Source organism: Anastrepha ludens, chromosome X, assembly GCF_028408465.1.
Source record: "Anastrepha ludens isolate Willacy chromosome X, idAnaLude1.1, whole genome shotgun sequence".
Taxonomy (NCBI): Eukaryota; Metazoa; Arthropoda; class Insecta; order Diptera; family Tephritidae; genus Anastrepha; species Anastrepha ludens.
Genome location: NC_071503.1, coordinates 73,135,833 through 73,159,521, shown reverse-complemented (window position 1 = coordinate 73,159,521; position 23,689 = coordinate 73,135,833). Strand labels below are relative to the sequence as shown.

The following is a 23,689-nucleotide window of genomic DNA, read 5'->3' as shown; positions in this document are numbered from 1 at the left end:
ATTTAAGTTTAAACTTTTAAGAGGGGTGCCATATATATGTAAGATATAAAAAAGGGAATCTTGCTTCTTGAATACTCTACAAATTAACTTGCTACCATATGTACATGGTAACTGTGGTGGGTGACATATGCCTCTTCATGACGTTTCGGGGCCAAAGTCGACAGGGGCGCGCAATCGATAGCCACAATGGCAGCTCACACAAACGGTAAGGTTACTGAAACAAACATGTTTTTTGCCGCTTGCTGTTCCATTTGAGTCATAGGAAACCTCACATTCACAGAAAATATGAAGCGATTGACCGCATCTGCTTCGCGATGTATGCTACGGACATTCCTAGCTAGGCAGAATTTAGATTTGAATTAACTTGAAAGTTGCAAGGTTTACCAGTTTTTTAGTCGAAATCGCTGTTATTCTAGGACCGGGACCCCTAAGACGACCGTCAAGCTGAGAAATTAAGTTTTCAATCAAATCTAGAGTTAACCGGAATAGTTTTCGGAACGCCCCTGCAGCCAAATGGAACGAACTGTCCACATCCCGGAGTAAATTCGACCCCCGTTTTGGTGTTCACTACCTCCTGTCCACGCAATAAGGCATAAGCCAAATACTCAAAAGACACATTACCGTTTTTCAAAAAGTTGTTGTTAATATAATTTCAAAATCTTAATCTAAGCTACCAATTCTTGTTTTCTCATTTAATTTAACCACAACAAAATTGTTATCGTTAAGTTTGCGATAATCGACATCTTAACATAACAGCTGATTTTGTCTTACCGATTTTCGTTATCAAATAGGTTACCGAATAGTAAAAACGTTAAAATTCTGGTTTAGGAAAAATAAAACTGAGAATATCGTTGAAATGTGTTAATGAATCGTACTACTCGCCACCCCTAACGTGAAAAGGTCCAAAAACTTTCACCACAATATTTCTTTCAAACGCTCCAACGGACGACTTATCGGTTGTTGTCAACGTTCACGCTTCTGCGCCTCAAGATAGGACGGGCGTGATGAGAGCGTTGTAGAGTGTTAGTGTTGTTCGTCGAGAGAAGACTTTACTACTCATTTTGCTACTTAGTCCAAAGTAACACCTGTTAGCAAAAGAGGCTCTCCGTTGGATTTCAAGGCTAACACTACTATTGCAGGTTTCTAAATAAACGAAGTCTCTTACAACCTTGAAATCATAACTGTCAACAATGACGTAGGTGCCGATACGCGAGTGCGCCGACTGTTCCTTTTTTTGTCCTCATTCACCACTAGACCCATTCGCTTTGCTTCTTTATTCAGTTTGGAAAAGGCAGAACCAACAGCGCGGTTGTTAAGGCCGATGATATCAATAACAATTGTACGCTCTTACAGAAACTGAACCTTTGCGATTAGGTTCTGCGGCTCGCACGATCTTTTCCAGCAAAAATATGGTGTGTGTCGGTTCTCCTTTCATGGGTATTTTCCAAGACTTGGCGTATTGTGAATATCCGGCGATGGTGGATTTTCCAGGCTTAAAGCCACACTGATAAGGTCCAATCAGTTGGTTGATGGTGAGTTCCAGCCTGGTACACAATACGCTCGCTAGGACCTTATACGCGATATTCAAAATACTAATCCCGTGTTAATTGGTACAGATTGCAGTATCGCCCTTCTTGTGAATTGGGCAGAGCACACTTAAATTCCAATCAGCAGGCATACTTTCATCCGTCCATATTTTGCATGGGAGCTGATGCATGCACCCTACCAGCTCCTCGTCGCCGTGTTTGAACAGCTCAGCCAGCAGCCCGTCGGCTTCCACGGCTTTGTTGTTCTTTAGCCGCATTATCCGTATTCGGGTATGATCGGGTAACGAAACGGCAGTTCCGTTGGCAGCGATGGGGGCATCGGGATCTCTGTGGTATGCGCATTCATCACTGTTTAGTAGGTTTGAGAAGTCTTGTTTCATGCACGCTGTGGATATCAGTCAGAAGATTGCCGCCTTGTTCTTACAGGAAATCGTTCCGATCTTAAAACGTTCTGTAAGCCATCGAACTTTCTGGTAAAAATTTCGAGTGTTTTTCCTGTTGGAGCATCTCAAGCTCCTCGCACTCATGTATTTCGGCCGCTCGTTTCTTCATTATTTTAATACGTCTCTCCTTCTTTTTAAGCTCTCGGTAGCGATCCCACATGGCTCTCATTACGCCTGATCGCAGCTTGACCTTATATGTAGATATCATCATTTCTTTCCGCGGTAGCATGACATTCCTCGTCGTACCGATTGTTTTTTCGAGCTCGCCGAAATCTGATTTCTTCTTCGGCGGCGGTAATTAGAGAACGAGAAATTTTGTTCCATTGCTCGTATATGCCGGATTGTTGGCCAGTAATCTCGGAGAGCAGGTTATATGTATCTATCTACCAGTCATTAATCGTATTGTGTGGATATGTAGCTTCCTTAGCCTAAATCTAAAGTGAACAAACTATTGTCTTACCATTTTAAACAAATTGACCTTTTAGACCTTTTACGTATCTTCTGGCTTTCCAATGCTGGTATTCATTACATCCCCTTAGATAGTTTTATGAGTTCTTATTATAGTATTGAACGGCAACTAAATTTGGTTGTTCGAAATGTTGGGCTGTTTTTGCACAACTTCACTTCATGCCAGCTTATCAACCATGATAGAAGTCTAATATGTTCTATATCTTGGACGAAAATAGTCGTACAACCGATAGCTGGCATACTTATAAACTGAAGTGTTAATTTTCACGAGAAGCAAACATTGCGCTAAAAAGTGTGTATTCAAATAGTACAATCGAACATTTTTCGATATCTTCAGTTCAGTTCACATGAAGAAAGGTGTATATTTATTTATTTTACATGATTTTAACCAATAATCGCATGGTTTTTTCATTTCTCGTAATAATGACGCATTTATTCTGAACTACGTCAGAGCTGTAAAATTTTGGTGTTCTTTTCTCTATTTGTGGTACTCTGACAAGTCGTTATATTTCATTATTTAATAAGAGGTGTTATTTTGATATTCAAAGAAAAATACTATATTTTAATCATAATTATGATGATCGGATGTTAATTTCATTATAAAGAGGAATGTAGGTATGCCGTTAATAGTGACAAATAACATCAGGCAAATGACCACCACGACCACGCTTACAGGACAATATCCTTTTCATGAAATTTTTTATAACCGATTTGCAAAGTAGCTGCCCTATGTCCTCGATAGCCTCACGAATTCCATCTTTGAGCTTTCGAATCGACCCTGGGCTGTTGGCGTACACCTTCTCTTTCACGTGGCTCCAAGGAAAAAAGTCACAAGGTGTTAAATCACAAGATCTCGGCGGCCAATTGTGATCACCTCTTTGAGAGATAACCCGGTCCGGAAACTTTTCCCGTAAAAGATCAATGGTTTCGTTGCTTGTGTGACACGTAGCGCCGTCTTGTTGAAAACAAACGTTGTCCAGATCAATACCATCTAATTGCAACACCTGTTATTGGAAAACCCTTTATAATTTATGGAAGTGTTGAATTTTTCTTGTTCTATTGTAATATAATTACGCAACATTTTCTCAGGATTATGGAAATACTTTCGTCACGTCGGCATATATTAAGGTCAAATTTTTATCGACAAAGGAAAGCCCTAATAGAATCCAAGGAGCTTAAACATATTTTTGCCTAAAGCTAGTGTATTTAAACAAAAAGCTTCCTTGAAATTCAGATTGGAAATTTGTAAATTTGTAAAGAAAAAAAATTTAGTAGGTATAACCAAGCGTAAGTTTGAAGTCGCCCAAAAATCGCGTTGATTTATATAATATAAAGCTTTTCTAAAGGTTCATATTAGAAAGTTGAAAATTTGTTCGCAACTTTTTGAACTTTGTGAATTTCGTACAAACTAAATATAACTTACGAAAAAAATTTAGCTTGACAAATATGTACTACGAATATTGTAAAATAGGAAATCGACTTAATTGGTATGTATGAAGAAAATTATGGTAATATTTTGTGATGAAAATCACGATACTAGTATAAACATTCCGCTTATAAGCATTTCCTGTTTAAATGCATCGAAAAATTGGTTATCTTCCCCCTTACAGCACTGAAATTTAATTTTTCTTTCACGTTGAAATTCACATTTAAGATTGATAATATTTGTATCCCTTTATCAAATTACTTGCTTTATGCCGACGATCTGAAGACTTTTTACAATTGTCAAGGACTCAGGGAATGCAATCTTCAAAAGAAGTTGAATTAACTGCATTTATAATGCTTGAAGTCGGGTCATTCTTTGAATATAAAAACATGATTTCACGTAACGTATTCGAGGCGTCAGAACGTTATGTCACCATATTACTCTATTTCAGAACTCTGTTCTTGGTTGTATTCAACGTAACACATCTGAGTTTTCTGAATCATACATTGAGTCGGAGAATAAGTTCGTAGCGTATTTACGACGAATACTTTTATTTAAACAAAAAACCATAACTATGTGTATATCAATTAATTAATTAATGACATGTTCGCCGTTGCTGATCCCACCTCCCGACCAATTTGTTGATGCCGTTCAGCCATAAATCGCCTGGTGTGGTGTTAAAGAGTTTGTTGAGCCAGTTGTTAAGAACCTTTTGTTATCGAAAGTAATCGGTCGGTGAAAGGTCAGGAGAATACGGCGGATGCTGGAGGACCTCCCATTCGAGCTCTTGGAGTGCGGTTTTGACGATGTGTGTAACATGAACTGGCGTTGTCGTGAAGGAGTATGGGTTGAACAGACGATGGGTTGAACAGGCATTCTTTTCGAGCATTTCCTACTGCAACATGCCCTCCCAGTCCCACCAAACACATATCGTGATCATCTTTCTTGGAGACATGCACTCTTTTCTTTGCATCATATTGATGTATAGGTACCATTTCTTATCTCCCTTGACGATTCGGTACAAAAAACGCTGTTTATGACCGCGTGTTGTTCAATGGAGAGCGAGATGTTCAGAAGCAATTTAAAGGCGACATTGTTTGTTTTTTTCGTTGAGCTCGTGAGGCACCCAGGCTAAGGTTTATTGAGAATCGTTTTATGATCGCAGTTAATTTTTTTCTCCAATTTCCGACTGGTTTGATAACCGTTCTCCTTCAAAAGTGATTTCAGACGTTCTTTATCGAATTCAGAAGGCCTTCCGCTGGGGTGTGTGTTGCGCACCATTTCCGTGCTGTAGACTCGCCTACGACACCTTCTTCATACACGTCGCAAATGTGCCCTTCTGCTTCGGCATCTTTTTGACCTCGATGAAATGCAAAGAAGAGCAGGTGCCGGAAATGTTGATTTTTGCCACCAGGCTATTCCAGAGAACATAAGGAGTTCTATCGAATGAATACTTACCCTTTGCTAAGCAGCAAACAAATCATTGTAAAATAAAAAAATACCTTCAAATACCTTTAAATTGCTTTTACGACTCTTGTTCGTTCTCTCTTAGAATACGCAATAATAATTTGGAGACCATATGACAAACTGTTAATAGATAGAATGGAACGCGTTGAAAAACTTATCGCAATTGATGAACTCGACCAATTTAATTCGGATCAGCTCTTTCATTTCCTTTATATTATATATATCATTGATTGTTCAACTTTACTTGAAAGGAAACGCTTTATTGTCTCTGAAATGTTTACCCTTTTTGTGGGGAAAGTTTTAAAACTAAATTTGCAAGCAGAGCATCAATTTCTCGACACATTATGAATTTAATACATTATCTAATTCACATCACCTATACTTTTTTTTGACCAAATCTGGTTTTATTAAGATTTTTTAATTTAAGTGCGTAGTACGTTATTTAAATGGAATTGTTAATTATCTATACCTTATTTCTTTTCTAGTCTGAGAGTGATATTATACTATATATTTATAATAAATACCGGTGACCGAACTGCGCCAAGAGTTGCTGGGGCCTCCACTCCCCTTGCCCCCTCTCTATTCACTATCATAAAAAACAATGCTTGGGGGGAAAATTCAAAATAAAGAAGGGTAACCTTACCTGAAGTAGAATCATATTTTAAAAACTTAAGCTAGTAGTATTAAAAGTTATTTTAGTAACAATATATATACAGAAGAAGGACTACATAGACAAAAACAATTCTTATAAAAAAACATAACAATCGTATTCATTACTAACACGTGCACTTATTACTCGTTTTGGTAATCAGAAAAACCAACAGTTAAAATAATGATTAAACATGTAGTTTGCATAAACAGCTTTAACTTAATGAGAAAAAAACAGTCAAACTATAGAATTTTATATTATTAAAATGTTCTATTATAGAAAAATATACATAATATGATACAAGTATATCCATACATACATACGTATTTAAGAATATTTTTTTACAACTTACGGCTACTTTGTTACACATACATACTTAAACTTACAACTAGTTAATTTTTATGAATATATTGGTATACATGCATACAATTGCATTTGCTTGAGTATTTCAATTTGGATTTGAAAATACACACTTTTGATCACTCGCAATGGCATTATAACATAGACAAATGGCGGCGTTAATCCCAATTAACGGCGCAATTATATATATATATATTAATTATATATATATATAATTGGCGCGTACACCCTTTCTGGGTGTTTGGATGAGCTCCTCCTCCTATTTGTGGCGTGCGTCTTGATGTGGTTCCACAAATGGAGGGACCTACAGTTTCAAACCAACTCCGAACGGCAGACATTTTTTTGAGGAGCTTTCTCATGCGACCGCTATTAGAAAAATGTTTTTCTTAATTTTTGTGTTTGTCCGAGATTCAAACCTACGTTCTCTCTGTGAGTTCCGAATGGTAGTCACGCACCAACCCATTCGGCCATGGCGCAATTAGCCTGATAAAAATTTTATGCTAACAAAAGGTAGTATTGTGGTAAAATATTTACCTTATACAATAATTCGAGTACTATGTGCGCTTATACTAAAAACAATGATTTTTTAAAAACAAATTTTACGTTGCTATTGCTGAAACTGCTCCAAAATATTATATTAAAATAAATAATATAATTACAAACTTGTTTGTTTCGGTTACTTCTTTTGTATGGCATATTTGGAGGAATCTATAAAACAATATGATGACAGTATGATTCTCTCATGTCTCTCAATGTAAAATAAATAACTTATGGTGCCCACACTCAACGACGTTACCGTAGACTTTGTCTGTTGCTCGTGAGATACACAAAGTTGTGACCATAGAAAACAGCTGTTTTCGTTTCGTTACATATTTACACAACACATCGGTTTGTGGTTACAATACTGCCATTCATCTTTTTGCCTGCATACTTTTACACACATTCGCGTTATCAGTTGATGCTTTCCATTTCAATTCAACCGGGCTATTCGGGTCATGTTCTTCGATTTCGATGTAACTTAAATATGTTGCTCTCTGGTCAAAATAATGAGACACGTATTTTTTTGTTCGCCCGAAAAAAATTTTTTTCAAGAGTTATCGGCAATTTTGTTTTTCGCCTCAAACTCGATTTTTTTTAATTATATAAGAAAATTTTTTTTTTAAATTCCCATAACATAGTCAAAAATGAACCGATTTTAATAATTCTGGGTTCAAAATGATCGTAATTACTTACACAAGCGACTTCATGTAGAAACAATTGCAAAAAAGTAGTTGAAAATTTTTTATTTAGCAAAAAAGAAAAAAATTTGAAATTTTTTCAAAATTCAATATTTCAAAAAGTGCATTTTTTTTTTTTTATAACTTTTTCCAAATCAAAAAAACATCTCAAACTTTAATTGAGCTGCATGCCTAGTAGCTAAAATGAGTTGTTTTTGAGTAATGAATTTTTGAGTAAACACCCTGTTTCGCACTTTTTGTTTTTTGCAAAATAAAAAATTTTCAACTACTTTTTTGCAACTATTTCTAAATGAAGTCGCTCGTGTAAGTAATTACGATTATTTTGAACCCAGAATCATTCAAATCGGCGTATTTTTGACTAAGTTATGAGCAATTAAAAAAAATTTTCTTATATAGATTCTTTCCATTTCAATTCAAAAGGGCTATTCGGGACATGTTCTTCGATTTCGATGTAACTCAAATATGTTGCTCTCTGGTCAAAATAATGAGACACGTATTTTTTTGTTCGCCCGAAAAAAATTTTTTTCAAGCTTTATCGGCAATTTTGTTTTTCGGCTCAAAATCGATTTTTTTTTAATAATATAAGATTTTTTTTTTTAAATGCTCATAACTTAGTCAAAAATGAACCGATTTTAATATTTTTGGGTTCAAAATGATCATCATTACTTACACGAGCGATTTCATGTGGAAATAGTTGCAAAAAGGTAGTTGAAAATTTTTTATTTTGCAAAAAACAAAAAGTGCGAAACAGGGTGTTTACTCAAAAATTCATTACTCAAACACAACTCATTTTAGCTACTAGGCATGCAGCTCAATTAAAGTTTGAGATGTTTTTTTGATTTGGAAAAAGTTATAAAAAAAAACAAAAATACACTTTTTGAAATATTGAATTTTGAAAAAATTTCAATTTTTTTTCTTTTTTGCTAAATAAAAAATTTTCAACTACTTTTTTGCAATTGTTTCTACATGAAGTCGCTTGTGTAAGTAATTACGATCATTTTGAACCCAGAATTATTAAAATCGGTTAATTTTTGACTATGTTATGGGAATTTAAAAAAAAAAATTTCTTATATAATTAAAAAATATCGAGTTTGAGGCGAAAAACAAAATTGCCGATAACTCTTGAAAAAAATTTTTTTCGGGCGAACAAAAAAATACGTGTCTCATTATTTTGACCAGAGAGCAACATATTTAAGTTACATCGAAATCGAAGAACATGACCCGAATAGCCCGGTTGAATTGAAATGGAAAGCATCAGTTACAATTGCTCATTGTAAATATAATAAACCAAAGCCAAAAATGAACAAATGCAATAGTTCATTTATCTATAATTAACATTATTAAACCGCGTTTTTAAATTATTTTCCTAAAAATTTAAATTTTAATAAGTTTAATGTACCGTTTGACAAAACCGTGTGATGAGAGAGCAACCACCTGACACGTGTTTACGAAACAATCAAAATTTTTCATTTACACCAGTACACGATACACGATAACGTCGCAAGAACACGATGATGAGTTTTCATTTACATGGCGCTCCCATGAGTTTAATCGTGTTAGCTGACAAGAAAAGTAGGTCTACGTCGGTGAATCTGGGCACAATTAGAAATTTAAATCAGGTCTTTATGTTTTCTAAGTTAAGTGGAGTTTAGGATAACCAAGAACAAGTGATACTGGTATGGTGTGTGTAAGTCTTGGATAACAGCGCTCTAATTCCAAATTAACTCGATAATTCAAGGTTAACGTCGCCATCTATCTCAGGTATTGCGAGCATTATAGTGCTAACAAAGGTAAAGTTTGTAGGCATGTTGGCTCAACATAAGGTCTCTTCTTTTCGCCAAGCGTTAGCTAGTGGCGAATAGGTGAAACAACTGGCAGTGAGTTCTACCAGTTTTTTGAGGTATAACTATACTCGCTAGCGGCGAGTCTTGCTTAATATAACTGTTGTTGCTTTCACATGCAAATTTTTTGTCAAGCGAGCCGATCAGAGAAGTGGCGAATAGAAGAGGCCTATATATTGTATATGCTTCTATATATATTTGCATATGAATAAGTTGTTGGTTTTATTTATCTATAATAAGGTATTTGTTATTTTTTAGCGATAGTGGAGACAAAGGGACCAGTACAACACCAGAACAATGTCGCAAATACGTATTCACGTGTTGATTATCTTTCTTTCATTAGTGATATTTATGTACACCCAAGAGTATGAGACGCACTGTACAGCGAAGTAAGGAAGAAAGGAAAAGAAATAATATACACATTAGTTATTAAACATTTACAAATTTATGGGAATAGATAATAAAACATGCATAAAAACCCACACAATTATAACATTAAACGTAAATGTACATGTGTAAGTAATACTAGGACATTTCCACTGAATATTATAAACAATCTATAGTAAAACATCTAATTTATAGTCAAAATATGGGTAGATTTCAATCATACACCAAACAAAAGTGGGTGTATGAGTACACATAGTGGGTGTTACATACATATTGTGTATGTATTTATTTCTTGTTCCAAAATATTTAAAAGTTTGCTTAGGAGCTATGAATATATTGTATGGAGAGCAATTCTTCATTGTGTCTTATAACGGTGGCCTCCGGATGTCTGACGGCGTCGGGGTTGTATTTAGCCTGACCTCCGCGATGGCAGGCTCCTTGCCGTGGTGCGGTGGCTTAGTCGAGTCACTAATCGGGCCTTATTAATGGATGGTAGTGTGATATTCAAATGCATCAGTACTGTACAGTACCACTCCCATGATTCGGGCTGTCTTTCTGAACGATTACCAAGTTCTGCCATCAACCTAATCCAGGTTGTTATGCGACAACATGCCCATTAGACGGTTTGCAGCCTATATTCTCAACGCCTTCCTAACACCGGGTCGCCTTAGGGAGCAATTGTGGCCTTGCCACGGCATGGGTCGCTGCGTGGGGGACCGTTTGAGTTTCCCTTTGTATCCATAGACCACTGCGCTCGCCTCGCCGATGCTGGTGATCCTATGAAAAAGATGAAATCGAACACTCACTTAAGCGACAAAACTTCCACCGTACCGGGGCAGGTTACAGTGGTTGCAATGATACTGCGAAACACACGGATAACGCTCTTCATGGCGGAGGTGCCGTTGTCCACGAAGACTCGGACCACAAAAGCGTCGGGAGCAGAGGCAACGGCCACTGAAATTTCCAAAAAACATCTCATAGGCACTCACCCCTACACGGTGGGGTGTAAGGCAGATCGCCTCCGCGTGGTGCACCCTGGGTAGCGCTAAATGATCTGCGGCCTCAACGGCCTCCTGAACGATGACGACCCCCCTCGCTTTTTCGGATTTGGACAAATTCTTTTCCCACTACTTTTTCGACTTTTTCTGACCCCTGTGCTGGTAGTCGCGGCATTCTGTCACCTGAGTATGCTGAGGTGAAACTCAGCAGAAATGGCTGATGGGCTAATGACGTGACTGCCCCCGTCCCGTTAAGGGCCTGGCAGGCCTCGGAGTATGTTCCAAATCCGTAGCCATTGGGTTGGCGGTGTAGGTGCGGTTGAGACGACTCCCGTCTTTGTGTCCGGTCTGGCTCTGAACGCATGCCCCATAAGGACATGCGTCAACCCTCGCATGGCCTCCCTGCTACGGCACAGACAACCATGGGACCATTTAAGGACGACTACACACTACGGGTTTGGATAGCGGCTCCGAGTGGGGACCCAACAACAACAACAATGAATAATAACAATAACAAAAATAGAAACACAACAACAACAAACAATAACACAACAAACAAAACAATAACCCTGCAGAAAGCTTCAGGGGGTAGTGGGAGTTCGGAACCGAACCCCAAAACCACCTCTCTCAGGACTGGGGGAGTGAAATCATCTCCCAAAAAACCTACGCCCCATGTCTCTAGTGGGGGTAAGGCGTCGGAATCGACGTGTAGGGCAGTGACCAAGGGGGAAACCGGGGGAAAGTCGGAACCGGCTTTCTCCATAAATCCGGGTGTTAAAGGTGGGAACCCACCTTTGATAGGTAGCGGATCGCAGACGGAACCGTCTGCGACTCCTAGAGCAGTGGCGCTGGATGGGGTAGCCAGCACCAGGACCAGCACAGGACCCAAAGGACTTTCCCCTAGCTTTCCGGAGCACGTGTCTGGCTCCCCTCCAAACCCTCTGCTTCGAAGGAGATGGAGGAAATCCTCCGCTACTGTAACCCCAAACTTCCCACGCACAACTGGAGGGTGGTTAAGGTGGAGAAGACTGAGGGATCCTACCGGCAAGCGCTGATTCTGCTGAATGCAGAGTCTCGCAGTCCTCTCGCTGAAGAAAAGGGGGTCATCAACTATGGCTTCGAGAAGGTAGTCCTCAAGGTCTACCAAACCGATGCCAGAGGAGATGCCCCCGCACATCCGGAAGTGCTGGGAGAAGCAAGGCCCACAGTAGAGGAAGCTCCTGTGGACATGGAAGTAGAGTCCGTCACGTCGGAGGGTGACAATGCTGATGCCGCAAGCTCTTTACAGGGGTCCGTCATAAGCATCGGGTCGTTCTTCGACAGGGCGGAGGAGGAGAGGCTTCTGGCCTCGGAGAGTGAGGACGCCGTCCTTGAGGTGATGGAGAGGATCCTGGAGGATGAATATTCTTCAGATAAATCTTCAGCACTCTAAGGCGGCGTCCGCCAACTTACTTATCCACCTTGAGTAAGGTGGAGCTGATATAGTCCTGATCCAGGAGCCGTGGCTGAACAGCAACGGCATTTCTGGGCTCAGGTCGAAAAGCTACAAACTGGTGGCGTATAGCAGGACAGGTAAACCAAGATCCTGTATACTCATCAGGAGAGAACTTAACGCATTTATTTTGCCTAATTTCAGCAGTGAAGACATTGTGACGGTCAGCCTGGAGGCCCCGGCTGGAAAGCTAAACATGATGACGAGGTGGAACCACCTCCGGCGCTGCTAAGGGAAACCCTGGCTGAAGCAAAACGCAGGAAAATCGGCGTTATCATAGGCACTGACGCGAGTCACGAGGTGAGTCACTTTTTGATTATATTTTAAACGAGGACTTGTTTATATGCAACAGGGGTAAGGACCCCACTTTTATTACCGCAGCCAGAGAAGAGGTGCTTGACCTTACTCTGGCTTCTTCCTCACTGATAAACCGAATCTCCGATTGGAGGGTGCTAAACACTCATTCCTTCTCGGACCATAGGTACATTCAGTTCTCTCTCACTCAAATTCGTCCAATAACATCCCCCTACAGGAACCTGAGGAGGACGGACTGGGATGCATATTATAGAAATTTGCTGAGCTTACTCCCCAAAGCACCGGGAGGAAGTCTAGATCTATCGGAACTGGTGGAAACTTTCACCTCAGCTTGCAACAAGGCCTTGGAAACCTCTTGTCCAATAACAGCTTTTCCCAAGAAGGAAAAACCGCCCTGGTGGACAACGGAGTTATCTGAGCTTAGGGCCTCATGCAGACGCCTTTTTAACAGGGCTAAAAGAATCAGGTCTCCCTCGGGATGGGAACTGTATAAAGCAGGGCTAGGAATATACAAGTCCGAAATTAGAAAGGCTAAGAAGGACTCTTGGAGAAGCTTCTGCGAGAGCGTAGAGGGCTGCCATGAGTCCTCCAGGTTTAGGCGAGTACTCACGAAGAGTTCCGCTTTCTTGGGGTACCTAAGAGATGAATTGGGGCGTTGGGCGATGAGCGGCGAGGAGTCACTGAAGTTACTTCTCGACGCCCATTTTCCGATGAGCCTAGCACCTAGCAGCACCGGACTGGATAGCATTTCAACTTGCATTCCGGACCTGGGCTGATTGCTGGATAAGCGTCGCCTGGCTTGGGCCATTGACTCCTTTAGGCCCTTCAAGTCTCCTGGTCCTGACGGCATCATTCCCGCCCAACTGCAGAAATCTGTGGAGGTATCATGCCGTTGGTTGAGCCCCATCTATGCGAGCTGCGTAGCCAGGGGCTATATACCAAGATCATGGAGGGCCGTGAGGGTTGTCTTTATATCCAAGGCAGGCAAGAGCTCGCACGTCTCCCCTAAGGACTTCAGACCAATTAGTCTCTCATCTTTCTTACTGAAAACTCTTGAGAGACTAATTGACCTGCACATAAGAGGCGAAATTCCTCGGGGTCGGCTGTCGCATACTCAACGTGCTTATTGCAAGGGTAGATCGGTGGAATCTGCCCTACATACAATCGTGGAAGAAATCGAAGAGTCTCTTCTTCAGAAGGAGTTTGCGGTAGGCGCCTTCCTCGACATTGAGGGGGCTTTTAACAACGTCCTCCCGGAGGCAATTACCAGGTCTCTAGGTAAACTAGGGGTCGGAACCGACCTTATAAGATTTATCCACAAAATGCTTAGCGACAGAACTGTCACGGCAGAGTGGGGCGGTATCTCCATCCACCGACAGATGAGTAGAGGCACTCCGCAAGGTGGGGCAACGGATTGTGGCCTGTTGGTGAATCCTCTTAAGACGGAGCTTGTCCTATTTACGAGGAAATATAAAATACCCAGAGCTCAACTTCCCTCACTAGGGGGCGCTCCTCTGATGCTTTCTGACAAGGTGAAGTACCTAGGTATTATCCTTGACAGCAAGCTTACATGGAAGCCCAATATTGAGGAAAGGGTGAGGAAGGCAACAACCGCCTTGTATGGGTGCAAGAGCGCAATTGGCAAAAGATGGGGCCTTTCGCCTCGAGTTGTTTTCTGGCTGTATAATACTATTGTAAAGCCTGTCTTGTTATATGGAGTCATAGTCTGGTGGAACTCACTAGAGAAGACGACATTGGTGAAGAAGCTGGAAAGAGTTCAGAGGTCGGCTCTTATTGGAATCAGTGGGGCGCTTCGAACGACTCCTACTCTGGCGCTCAACGCAAGGTTAAATGTGGTACCCGTAGATATCGCAGGCAGAATTGCCGCTACACGTACCGCAATCAGACTGAGGGGCTGGAGCTATAAGCTCAACCTCCCTTATGGGCACTCAAGCATCCTTAGAAACTTTGAGTTCATCCCTCTGTCAACAGATCATCCCGTCAAGGGAAGAGTGGACGGAGGGCTACACTTGGGGGCAGGGCCTGGTGAACTTGTTCACGGATGGATCGAAGTTGGAAGGAAAAGTTCCGGCGGAGGAGTATTTTGCGAAGGGCTCCCCATCAGACTAAAATTCAGTCTACCGGACCACTGCAGTGTGTTCCAGGCAGAGGTAGCCGCAATCAAGGAGGCAGCTGATTGGCTGCTCAAATGTGTACTAACGGTCAAGAAGGTAAATATTTACTCCGACAGCCAAGCGGCAATAAGGGCTCTCGGGTCTATGACGGTGCATTCGGAATTGGTCAAGGAATGCTTGACCTCACTGACCTGGCCAGACAAGGGACATGTGAGGTGATCTGCGGTCTGCTCCTGAAAAGATGGGCATCGCGCAAACTCAGCGAGCGCTGGGCAAATACACAAACGTGCAAAGTCGCGAAATCCTTCTGGCCACGTGTGGACCGAAGGCGCTCGGGTGAGCTTCTGAGGCTGACAAAATATCAGCTCTCCAATCTAGTGGGTTCTCTCACAGGACACAATGCGCGAGGAATGCATGCTGTGAGACTTGGAATCACCTCGAGTCCTTTCTGTGCTGGATGTATGGAGGATGAGGTGGAATCATCTCAGCACCTTCTCCTTAGCTGCCCTGCTGTGGCGGGGCTAAGATTCAGGCATCTTGGCTCTTACTTCTTTGCCACGCCCGCTGATATAGCTGGCGCTGACATTAAAAATCTGATGAGTTTCATCAGCAGCACAAAGCGGTTGACGCAAACATAGTCATCGTTCATAATCCACACGCTCCTAACCTTTCCATCACCACCTCTCCCCACCATCTCCCTCCACCTCATCGGTCCTTCCCCTCTCCTCACTTCCTTGACAATGGTATCACAAAGGACGAATCCTTCTTCGTCCAAGTGTGTTCACTCCCTGGGCAACCATACTAACCTAACCTAACCTAACTCACTGACCGTAGTGATAAGCTGGGGCGAATGTCGCAGTGGAAGGTAAAGGAGAAGAAGCTACTGGAAACCCTATCTATGAAAATTAATGCAGAGCTCAACGCACTTGACGGAGCAGGATGGTTCAATGGCGTCAAGATTTTAAAATGCAATTATGACCCTACGCTCACATGTATAATGGAAGCAGTATAAACGCTGCAAGGCCTGTGGGAGGTGGCATCTCTTGAAATTGTTGACCGCAGCTACATTCCACAGATAGAGCTTCGGAAGCAGATTGAAACTGCTGCCAGAAAGAGGCATGCTTTGGTGATAGGAACTGACGCAAACGCACATCACATCACACAATATATATAGCTTGGCCAAACACCCAAAAAGGTGCACGCGCCAATTATATAAATATATATATATATTTAGTTTTTCGTATTGTTATTGGCATAGACGGGTTCTTGGATAGCAGTTTCCTAAGTCCATCCACTTCATTAGTGTCTTTCACGCTGCTACAGAATATTTTCAAGATTCTCTTTTGGCTCTACGTATTTCTTTCTTGTATACTTTTGGTGGCCGCCGTAGCCGAATGGGTTGGTGCGTGATTACCATTCGGAGTTCACAGAGAGAACGTTGGTTCGAGTCTCGGGGCAACCAAAATTAATAAAAACATTTTTCTAATAGCGGTCGCCCCTCGGCACGCAATGGCAAACCTCCGAGTGTATTTCTGCCATGAAAAAGCTCCTCATATAAATATCTGCCGTTCGGAACCGGCTTGAAACTGAAGGTCCCTCCGTTTGTGGAACAACATCAAGACGCACACCACAAATAGCAGGAGGAGCTTGGCCAAACACCCAAAAAGGTGCACGCGCCAATTATATAAATATATATATATCTTTATATATATATTTCTTATGTTCGTGTGTTTGTCACTGAACTCCTCCTAAACGACTGAACCGATTTTGATGAAATTTTTTGTGTGTGTTCAATGGGATTCGAGAATGGTTTAGATTCACAATTTGGTCTCCTGGAAAATGTTTTTTTAATTAATTTTTTAATAATAAGTAGTTGTTAATTTTGGAATGTTTCACATTGGATCCGATAGACTGCGCTATCATCGCAGCGTTAAATATTAAATAATACTTTATTTCAATTTCAGTCTGTCCCGACAGTTGGCGCTGCGATCGAATTGAGAGAAATATTTTGTTATTATTGCGTTATTTAAACATCGTGCTGAATCAAATATTAAATCAACAGTTACTAATTGTTAAAAAAGTTTTGAAGTGTGCATAAAAAACAATACATTTTGCGACTTTAGTGCAGAATCGAAGTGAGTATATTTCTTATGAATTTTTTTATGAAATTTACACGTGCGTTGATTAATTACCACTCTAACCTATAAATTTATTTGTGTTTTATACGCGTCATTAATTTCTAACTGTTAGAAGACTTAGTGAAAAATAAAATGATAGAAATGAATAAAAAAATAGAAAAAATTTATGAATATGAGTAAAAAAGCATAAAATGAAATATTAGAAATTTAGAATCTGTGTCGATTAAAAATTCGTCCAAATAAAAATCCGTGCAAATAAAGAGACAAACCTTACAAGTGAATAAATAAAAATCCATAAAATTAATAAATTCAATAAAAGTTAAATTTCATAGACAACATATGGAGCTTCTTTGTGTTATCCATAAAATTATACTTTTATTTAATTGTTTGATTAAACGGATTTTTATAAATTTACTTTCAATATTTGCCTCTTGATTCACACGGATTTTTATGTGGACAGATTTTTCATCGCTATAGATTTTATAATAATGAATATTTTATTATATGCTTTTTTACTTATATATTCATTTCTTTAAAGAAGTTTTTTTTATTCATCTACATTTAATGATACAGATTGTATTTAGATGGATTTTTATTTTTCACTTAATTTCGAAACAGTCAGAAATTAATGACGCAGATAGTAGCTCATTAATTTCATAATGAATTTTTTACATTATTTTTATATTCGTTGTGCATTATTTTATAGTATTTTTCTTTTACAGAAAAATGCCACGTCTTCGTGGAAGAGCGAAAAATATTGGTCGACGTACTCGGAATGCGCAATTGGTCCATGATCGTCGATTAAATAGATCAGTTGAAGAACTCTTGACGGATAATGTAAATTCCAGAGATCAAGTTGCATGTTCACGAGCAAATGAAAATTCAGAGCAACGCGTTCGACGTCTTCATGCTAATACATTAAGACAACGAGAGGCACGTCAACGACTGACCGACGCACAGAGAGAACATCAAAATCGGCAAGTGCTCGAAAATCGAACATTGACACGAGCATCACTTAGTCGTCTCGCGTTTGAATATGATCCTAAAATAGACTATTCGTCACATGCACTAATCACGATAGGTAGTATGGACAAAGAGTGTAAATATTGTCATGCTTTTAAGTACAAAGGTGAATCGGTTGGTTTATGTTGTGCGTCTGGAAAAATTTCACTGCCATCGCTAAATCCACCACCAGAACCTTTAAAAATACTTTTAGCCGGAACCACATCTCAATCGAAATTGTTTTTGCGGAAAATTCGTAAATTTAATTCATGCTTTCAAATGACATCATTTGGAGCAACAAAAATCGTCCATAATGAAGATGGTTGTAATTTTGAATCTACATTCAAGATTTAAGGTCAGGTATACCACCAAATTAGTTCATTGCTTCCAATGCCTGATGCCGATCCAAAATTTCTACAAATTTACTTTATGGGCGATGAGGAGCAACAATCACATACACGCTGTGTTTACAACCATATAGAGCAGATGGAAGAACGAGAAATTGTGGATATTTTACAAACGTTTTTGCAAAATCATAACCAATTGATACGATTGTTCAAGACTCTTTCTAACAGACTGCAAAACGACAAGTACGTTATTGTCATTAAAGCAGACAAAGTGCCCTATGGCGAACACGCAGGTACATATAATGTTCCAACTATTCATGAAGTTGCAGTTGTTATGGCTGGTGACCCATGTGAACGGCGAGACATTCGCATACAACGCAGAGATGATACGGTGCAAATAATTCAAGACAATCATCGTTCTTACGATGCTTTGCAGTATCCATTGATATTTTGGGAAGGAGAAGATGGATATTATATCAATATTAAACAAAGAAATCCAACTACAGGTACAATTCATAGATTATCTAACAATTATTTTTTTTTCTAAATCCATAATTTCTGTTTATCTCATAAATATATTTATTTGCAGGTGAAGAACTGAACAAGAAAGTTAGTTCTATGAACTTTTACGCATATCGACTAATGATTCGTGCTAATGAAGACAATAACATTCTCCGATGCAGACAGCTATTTCATCAATACATTGTCGATATGTATGTAAAAATCGAAAGTGAGAGATTACGATACATAAAATTTAATCAAGCAAAACTTCGTGCTGAGGAGTACATTCATTTGCGTGACGCCGTAATCGGTAACGTAGATGCAACGAATAACATCAACAATATCGGGACCGCATATATTCTCCCGTCATCATACATTGGTAGTCCGCGCCATATGCAGGAATACATTCAAGATGCCATGACCTACGTACGTGCATACGACCGACCAGATCTTTTTATTACATTTACGTGTAATCCAAACTGGGATGAAATTAAAAATTTGCTGTTGCCAGGTCAAACATCGATGCACCGTCATGATGTCACTGCACGTGTTTTTAAACAAAAATTAAAATCTTTGATGAATTTAATTACTCATCACTCGGTATTTGGTGAAACACGTTGTTGGCTTTACTCGGTTGAATGGCAAAAACGAGGCTTACCTCATGCGCATATTTTAATTTGGTTGGTGGATAAAATACGCCCAGAAGAAATTGACAAAATTATTTCAGCGGAAATTCCAGATCCGAACATTGATCAAGAATTGTTTGACATTGTTACTACTAATATGATCCATGGTCCATGTGGTACTCTAAACATAATGTCACCATGTATGGATAATGGAAAATGCACAAAGCGTTTTCCAAAACCATGTGAAACTGATACTATCACTAATATTGATGGCTATCCATCTTACCGACGTAGAGACGTAGACAATGGTGGTCAATCATATGAATTACGTCTGTCAAATGGTGTAATAGTAGATATTGATAATCGCTGGGTAGTCCCATATTCACCATTGCTGTGCAAAACCTACAAAGCGCACATTAACGTCGAACTATGCAGTTCAGTGAAGTCGATCAAATACATTTGTAAGTATGTTCACAAAGGTAGTGATAAAGCTATATTTGCTGTTCAAAATATAAACGACAATGACGAAATAACACGTTATCAAATGGGTCGATACATAAGTAGCAACGAAGCTATTTGGCGCATTTTTACGTTTCCTATCCATGAAAGGGATCCTGCTGTGATACATTTGTCTGTGCATCTTGAAAACGGACAACGTGTTTACTTCACAGAAGAGACTGCACTACAACAGGCTTTAACGGCTCCAAAAACAACTCTTACTGAATTTTTTAAACTTTGTAGTCGACAAGATGTTGTTGGTCAATTCGCAAGGACATTAATATACGCTGATGTTCCTAAATTTTTTATATGGAATAAACAATCAAAAAATTGGGAACCGCGGAAACGAGGCACTCCAGTCTCAGGATTCGCTGACTTATTTATGACAAATACGTTAGGTCGATTATATACAGTTCATCCGAAGCAACGCGAATGTTTTTTTTTGCGTTTATTACTGGTTAACATTCCTGGACCAACGTCCTTCCAATATTTGCGAAAAGTCAATGGTATTTTGTACGACACTTTCTTCGATGCGTGTAGAGAGTTACATTTATTGGAGGATGATAACCATTGGGACCTCACACTTGCAGATGCAGCACTGAGCTCATCTCCACAACAAATCCGGCAATTATTTTCAATAATATTAACAACGTGTTTTCCGTCTGACGCATCTGCTCTGTGGAACAAATATAAAGATTCAATGAGTGAAGATATTTTGCATCGGACTAGAATTGCTAATCAAAATCTTAATATTGAATTCTCCGCTGAAATATACAACGAATCATTAATAATGATTGAGGATATTTGTATTCTTATTTCGAACATGCCGCTCATCCATTTTGGAATGCCAGCGCCGAACCGCCCAGCGGTAGATATCATCAATAGCGATGTTCAACGTGAACACCAGTTCGATAAAACTTCTTTGGCTACTTTTGTTGCTAATAATGAACAATTGCTTACTGCTGAACAACGAAATGTATATGATGAAATTGACGTATCAATTACAGCACAACAAGGTGGTTTCTTTTTTTTGGACGCACCAGGTGGCACTGGTAAAACATTTCTCATCTCACTGATACTTGCGCGCATTCGATCACAAAATCATATTGCGTTGGCCGTTGCTTCATCAGGTATTGCAGCAACGTTACTTGATGGTGGACGGACTGCCCATTCAGCACTAAAATTACCTTTGAATGTTCATACAAATCCTGAAGCAATATGTAACATAAAGAAGCATTCAGGCATGGCTGAAGTTTTGAGAAAATGCAAAATTATTATCTGGGATGAATGTACAATGGCCCACAAGCATTCGCTCGAAGCTCTCGACAGGTCTCTGAAAGATATCAGAAATAATGCTCGGCTTTTCGGTGGTGCTCTACTTCTGCTGTCTGGTGATTTCAGACAAACACTACCAGTCATTCCACGTGCGACATATGCAGACCAAATAAACGCATGTTTGAAAGAATCTTATTTATGGCGAAGTGTCACTAAATTATGCCTTACTCTTAATATGCGCGTTCAACTTCAGAATGATCCATTAGCATCAGGATTCGCTGAACAATTGTTAAACATTGGCAACGGTAAAATTCCATTGTATGAAGATACACAATATATTCGACTACCAGAGAATTTTTGCAACATGGTGGCTACCAAAGATGAGTTAATAGAAAGTATCTTTCCAGATTTGAAACATAATTATACTAATCATGTATGGCTGCGAGAGCGAGCTATTTTAGCCGCAAAAAATTTAGATGTTGACGCCATCAACTTTAAAATACAACAGTCATTGCCTGGTGATGAAATTATATTTAAATCGATTGACACGGTTGTTGATCCTGACGAAGTTGTCAACTATCCTGTAGAGTTTCTAAATTCACTAGATTTATCCGGAATGCCACCGCATAATTTGCGGCTGAAAATTGGCTCACCTAATATATAATTTTGCTTCGAAATTTAAATGCCCCAAAATTGTGTAATGGCACGCGATTAGTTGTAAAAAAATCATGGGCAACATTCTCGAAGCCACTATTTTAAGTGGAAAATTCCAAGATGAAGTTGTACTTCTACCACGGATCCCAATGATTCCTTCAGATTCACCTATACCATTCAAACGTTTACAATTTCCAATCTGCTTGGCATATGCTATGACTATAAATAAGTCACAAGGCCAAACAATGACAATTTGTGGCTTAGATTTAGAAAATCCGTGTTTTTCTCACGGCCAATTATATGTTGCGTGTTCTAGAGTTGGAAAACCATCGAATTTGTTTATTTATACACCTCAAGGCTTAACCAAAAATATTGTACATCCAATCGCATTACGATAAATTAAGTTTTTGTAAATTAAAAAATATATGTTATAAATAAAATAGTTTTAGTGAAATCTTTTTCACCTTGAATTAAAAAATGTTGAAATTTTTATTTACGAAGCTGCTATTGCCACATTCCACGGCTAATATTCGTGTCTGTAATCAGTCGTTTCATTGGCTTAAAATTTTCCGTAACTCTCAGAAATATCCATGTCTATAATCAAATACATATAGTGACTGCTATTATTTATTTCACGGATTTTGTCAGTGGAGTGTGACAATAAACACATCTTTTTCCTAACACAGCGTCGACATTACATTTCACTAATATGGATACACATACTCACACGCTATCGATTGGTCGAATTGTGATACACGTATATGTAATGACGTAAGATATTGTAATAATTTTTTAATAATAATTTTCATCAAAACGGTCCAGATTGTTGTAGCTTAATAATAACGTTTGAAATTTCCGAATTAAAGACGTGTGTACAGGACAACGTCTGTCGGGTCCGCTAGTATATATATATATTCGGCTACGGCGGCCGCCAAAAGTATACAAGAAAGAAATACGTAGAGCCAAAAGAGAATCTTGAAAATACTTCTGTAGCAGCGTGAAAGACACTAATGAAGTGGATGGACTTAGGAAACTGCTATCCAAGAACCCGTCTATGCCAATAACAATACGAAAAACTAACGCGGAGTGGGCTGACAGCGGCGAAAAGACCTAGTCAGCACACATTTTCCACGGTGTGCGGGCACTATAGATCCCGAACCTAGAAGGGATATTGTGCACGACATCCCGACGAACGTAATTAGGACTAACAAGATAGAATGGGCTATACAAAGTTTCGGCTCCTTTAAATAGCCAGGACTAGACGGAATCTTCCCAGCCATGCTCGAAAAGGTAAGGCATCTTGTGGTACTATGGCTGAGAACGATATTCATAAGCTACTTAAGGTTCAACTATGTTCCTGTAATGTGGAGACAAGCGAGAGTTGTGTTTATTCCAAAAGCAGGAAAAAGCAACCACCTTTACCCGAAAGAATGCAGGCCCTTTAGTCTGACTTTATTTCCCCTGGAAACATTAGAGAAGATTCTAGACGCATACATCAGAGACGCAATTGTGCCGGACGAATTATCTAAGGCTCAGCACGCTTACACTAAAGGCAGATCTACTGAAACTGCACTTCACTCACTTGTACTAAACATAAAAAAGGAGCGAGTGGAGCGATACGAGCGTTACCAAATATGCATACAGAGGTATTCCACAAGGTGGGACACTTTCGCCGCTATTATGGCTACTTGTAGCAAATGAACTGCTTAATAAATTTGACAGAGGGGCGCCAATGATGAACAAAACTCTTAAAACTGTACACCAATAGACAGACATCTCACGCAGGGCTAGGGATAATCGCGGCAAAAATCGACACGGTACTTTTTACCAGGAAGTACAAGGTTCCGGCGTGGAACCTCCCGAAGCTATTCCTCAAAGATCA

General features: G+C 39.5%; 2 protein-coding genes across 2 annotated transcripts in view; one reads left to right on the top strand and one right to left on the bottom strand.

Annotated features, from left to right (window-relative positions):
- LOC128870420 (uncharacterized) overlaps positions 1 to 23,689 on the bottom strand; it is a 109,473-nt gene that overhangs the window by 53,715 nt on the left and 32,069 nt on the right. The window lies entirely within an intron of this gene.
- On the top strand, positions 18,272 to 22,189 carry LOC128870419 (uncharacterized). Its single transcript, XM_054113034.1, has 2 exons — positions 18,272 to 18,759; positions 18,843 to 22,189. Exons 1-2 carry the CDS (start codon positions 18,297 to 18,299, stop codon positions 21,815 to 21,817), a joined length of 3,438 nt encoding a protein of 1,145 aa, XP_053969009.1. The 5' UTR covers positions 18,272 to 18,296; the 3' UTR covers positions 21,818 to 22,189.

Excerpts from the sequence above, each read along its gene's own strand:
- LOC128870419 (XM_054113034.1), top strand. The coding sequence starts at position 18,297 with ATGCCTGATGCCGATCCAAAATTTCTACAAATTTACTTTATGGGCGAT. Across the intron at positions 18,760-18,842 it reads ACAAAGAAATCCAACTACAG|GTGAAGAACTGAACAAGAAA; the intron begins GTACAATTCATA and ends ATTTATTTGCAG.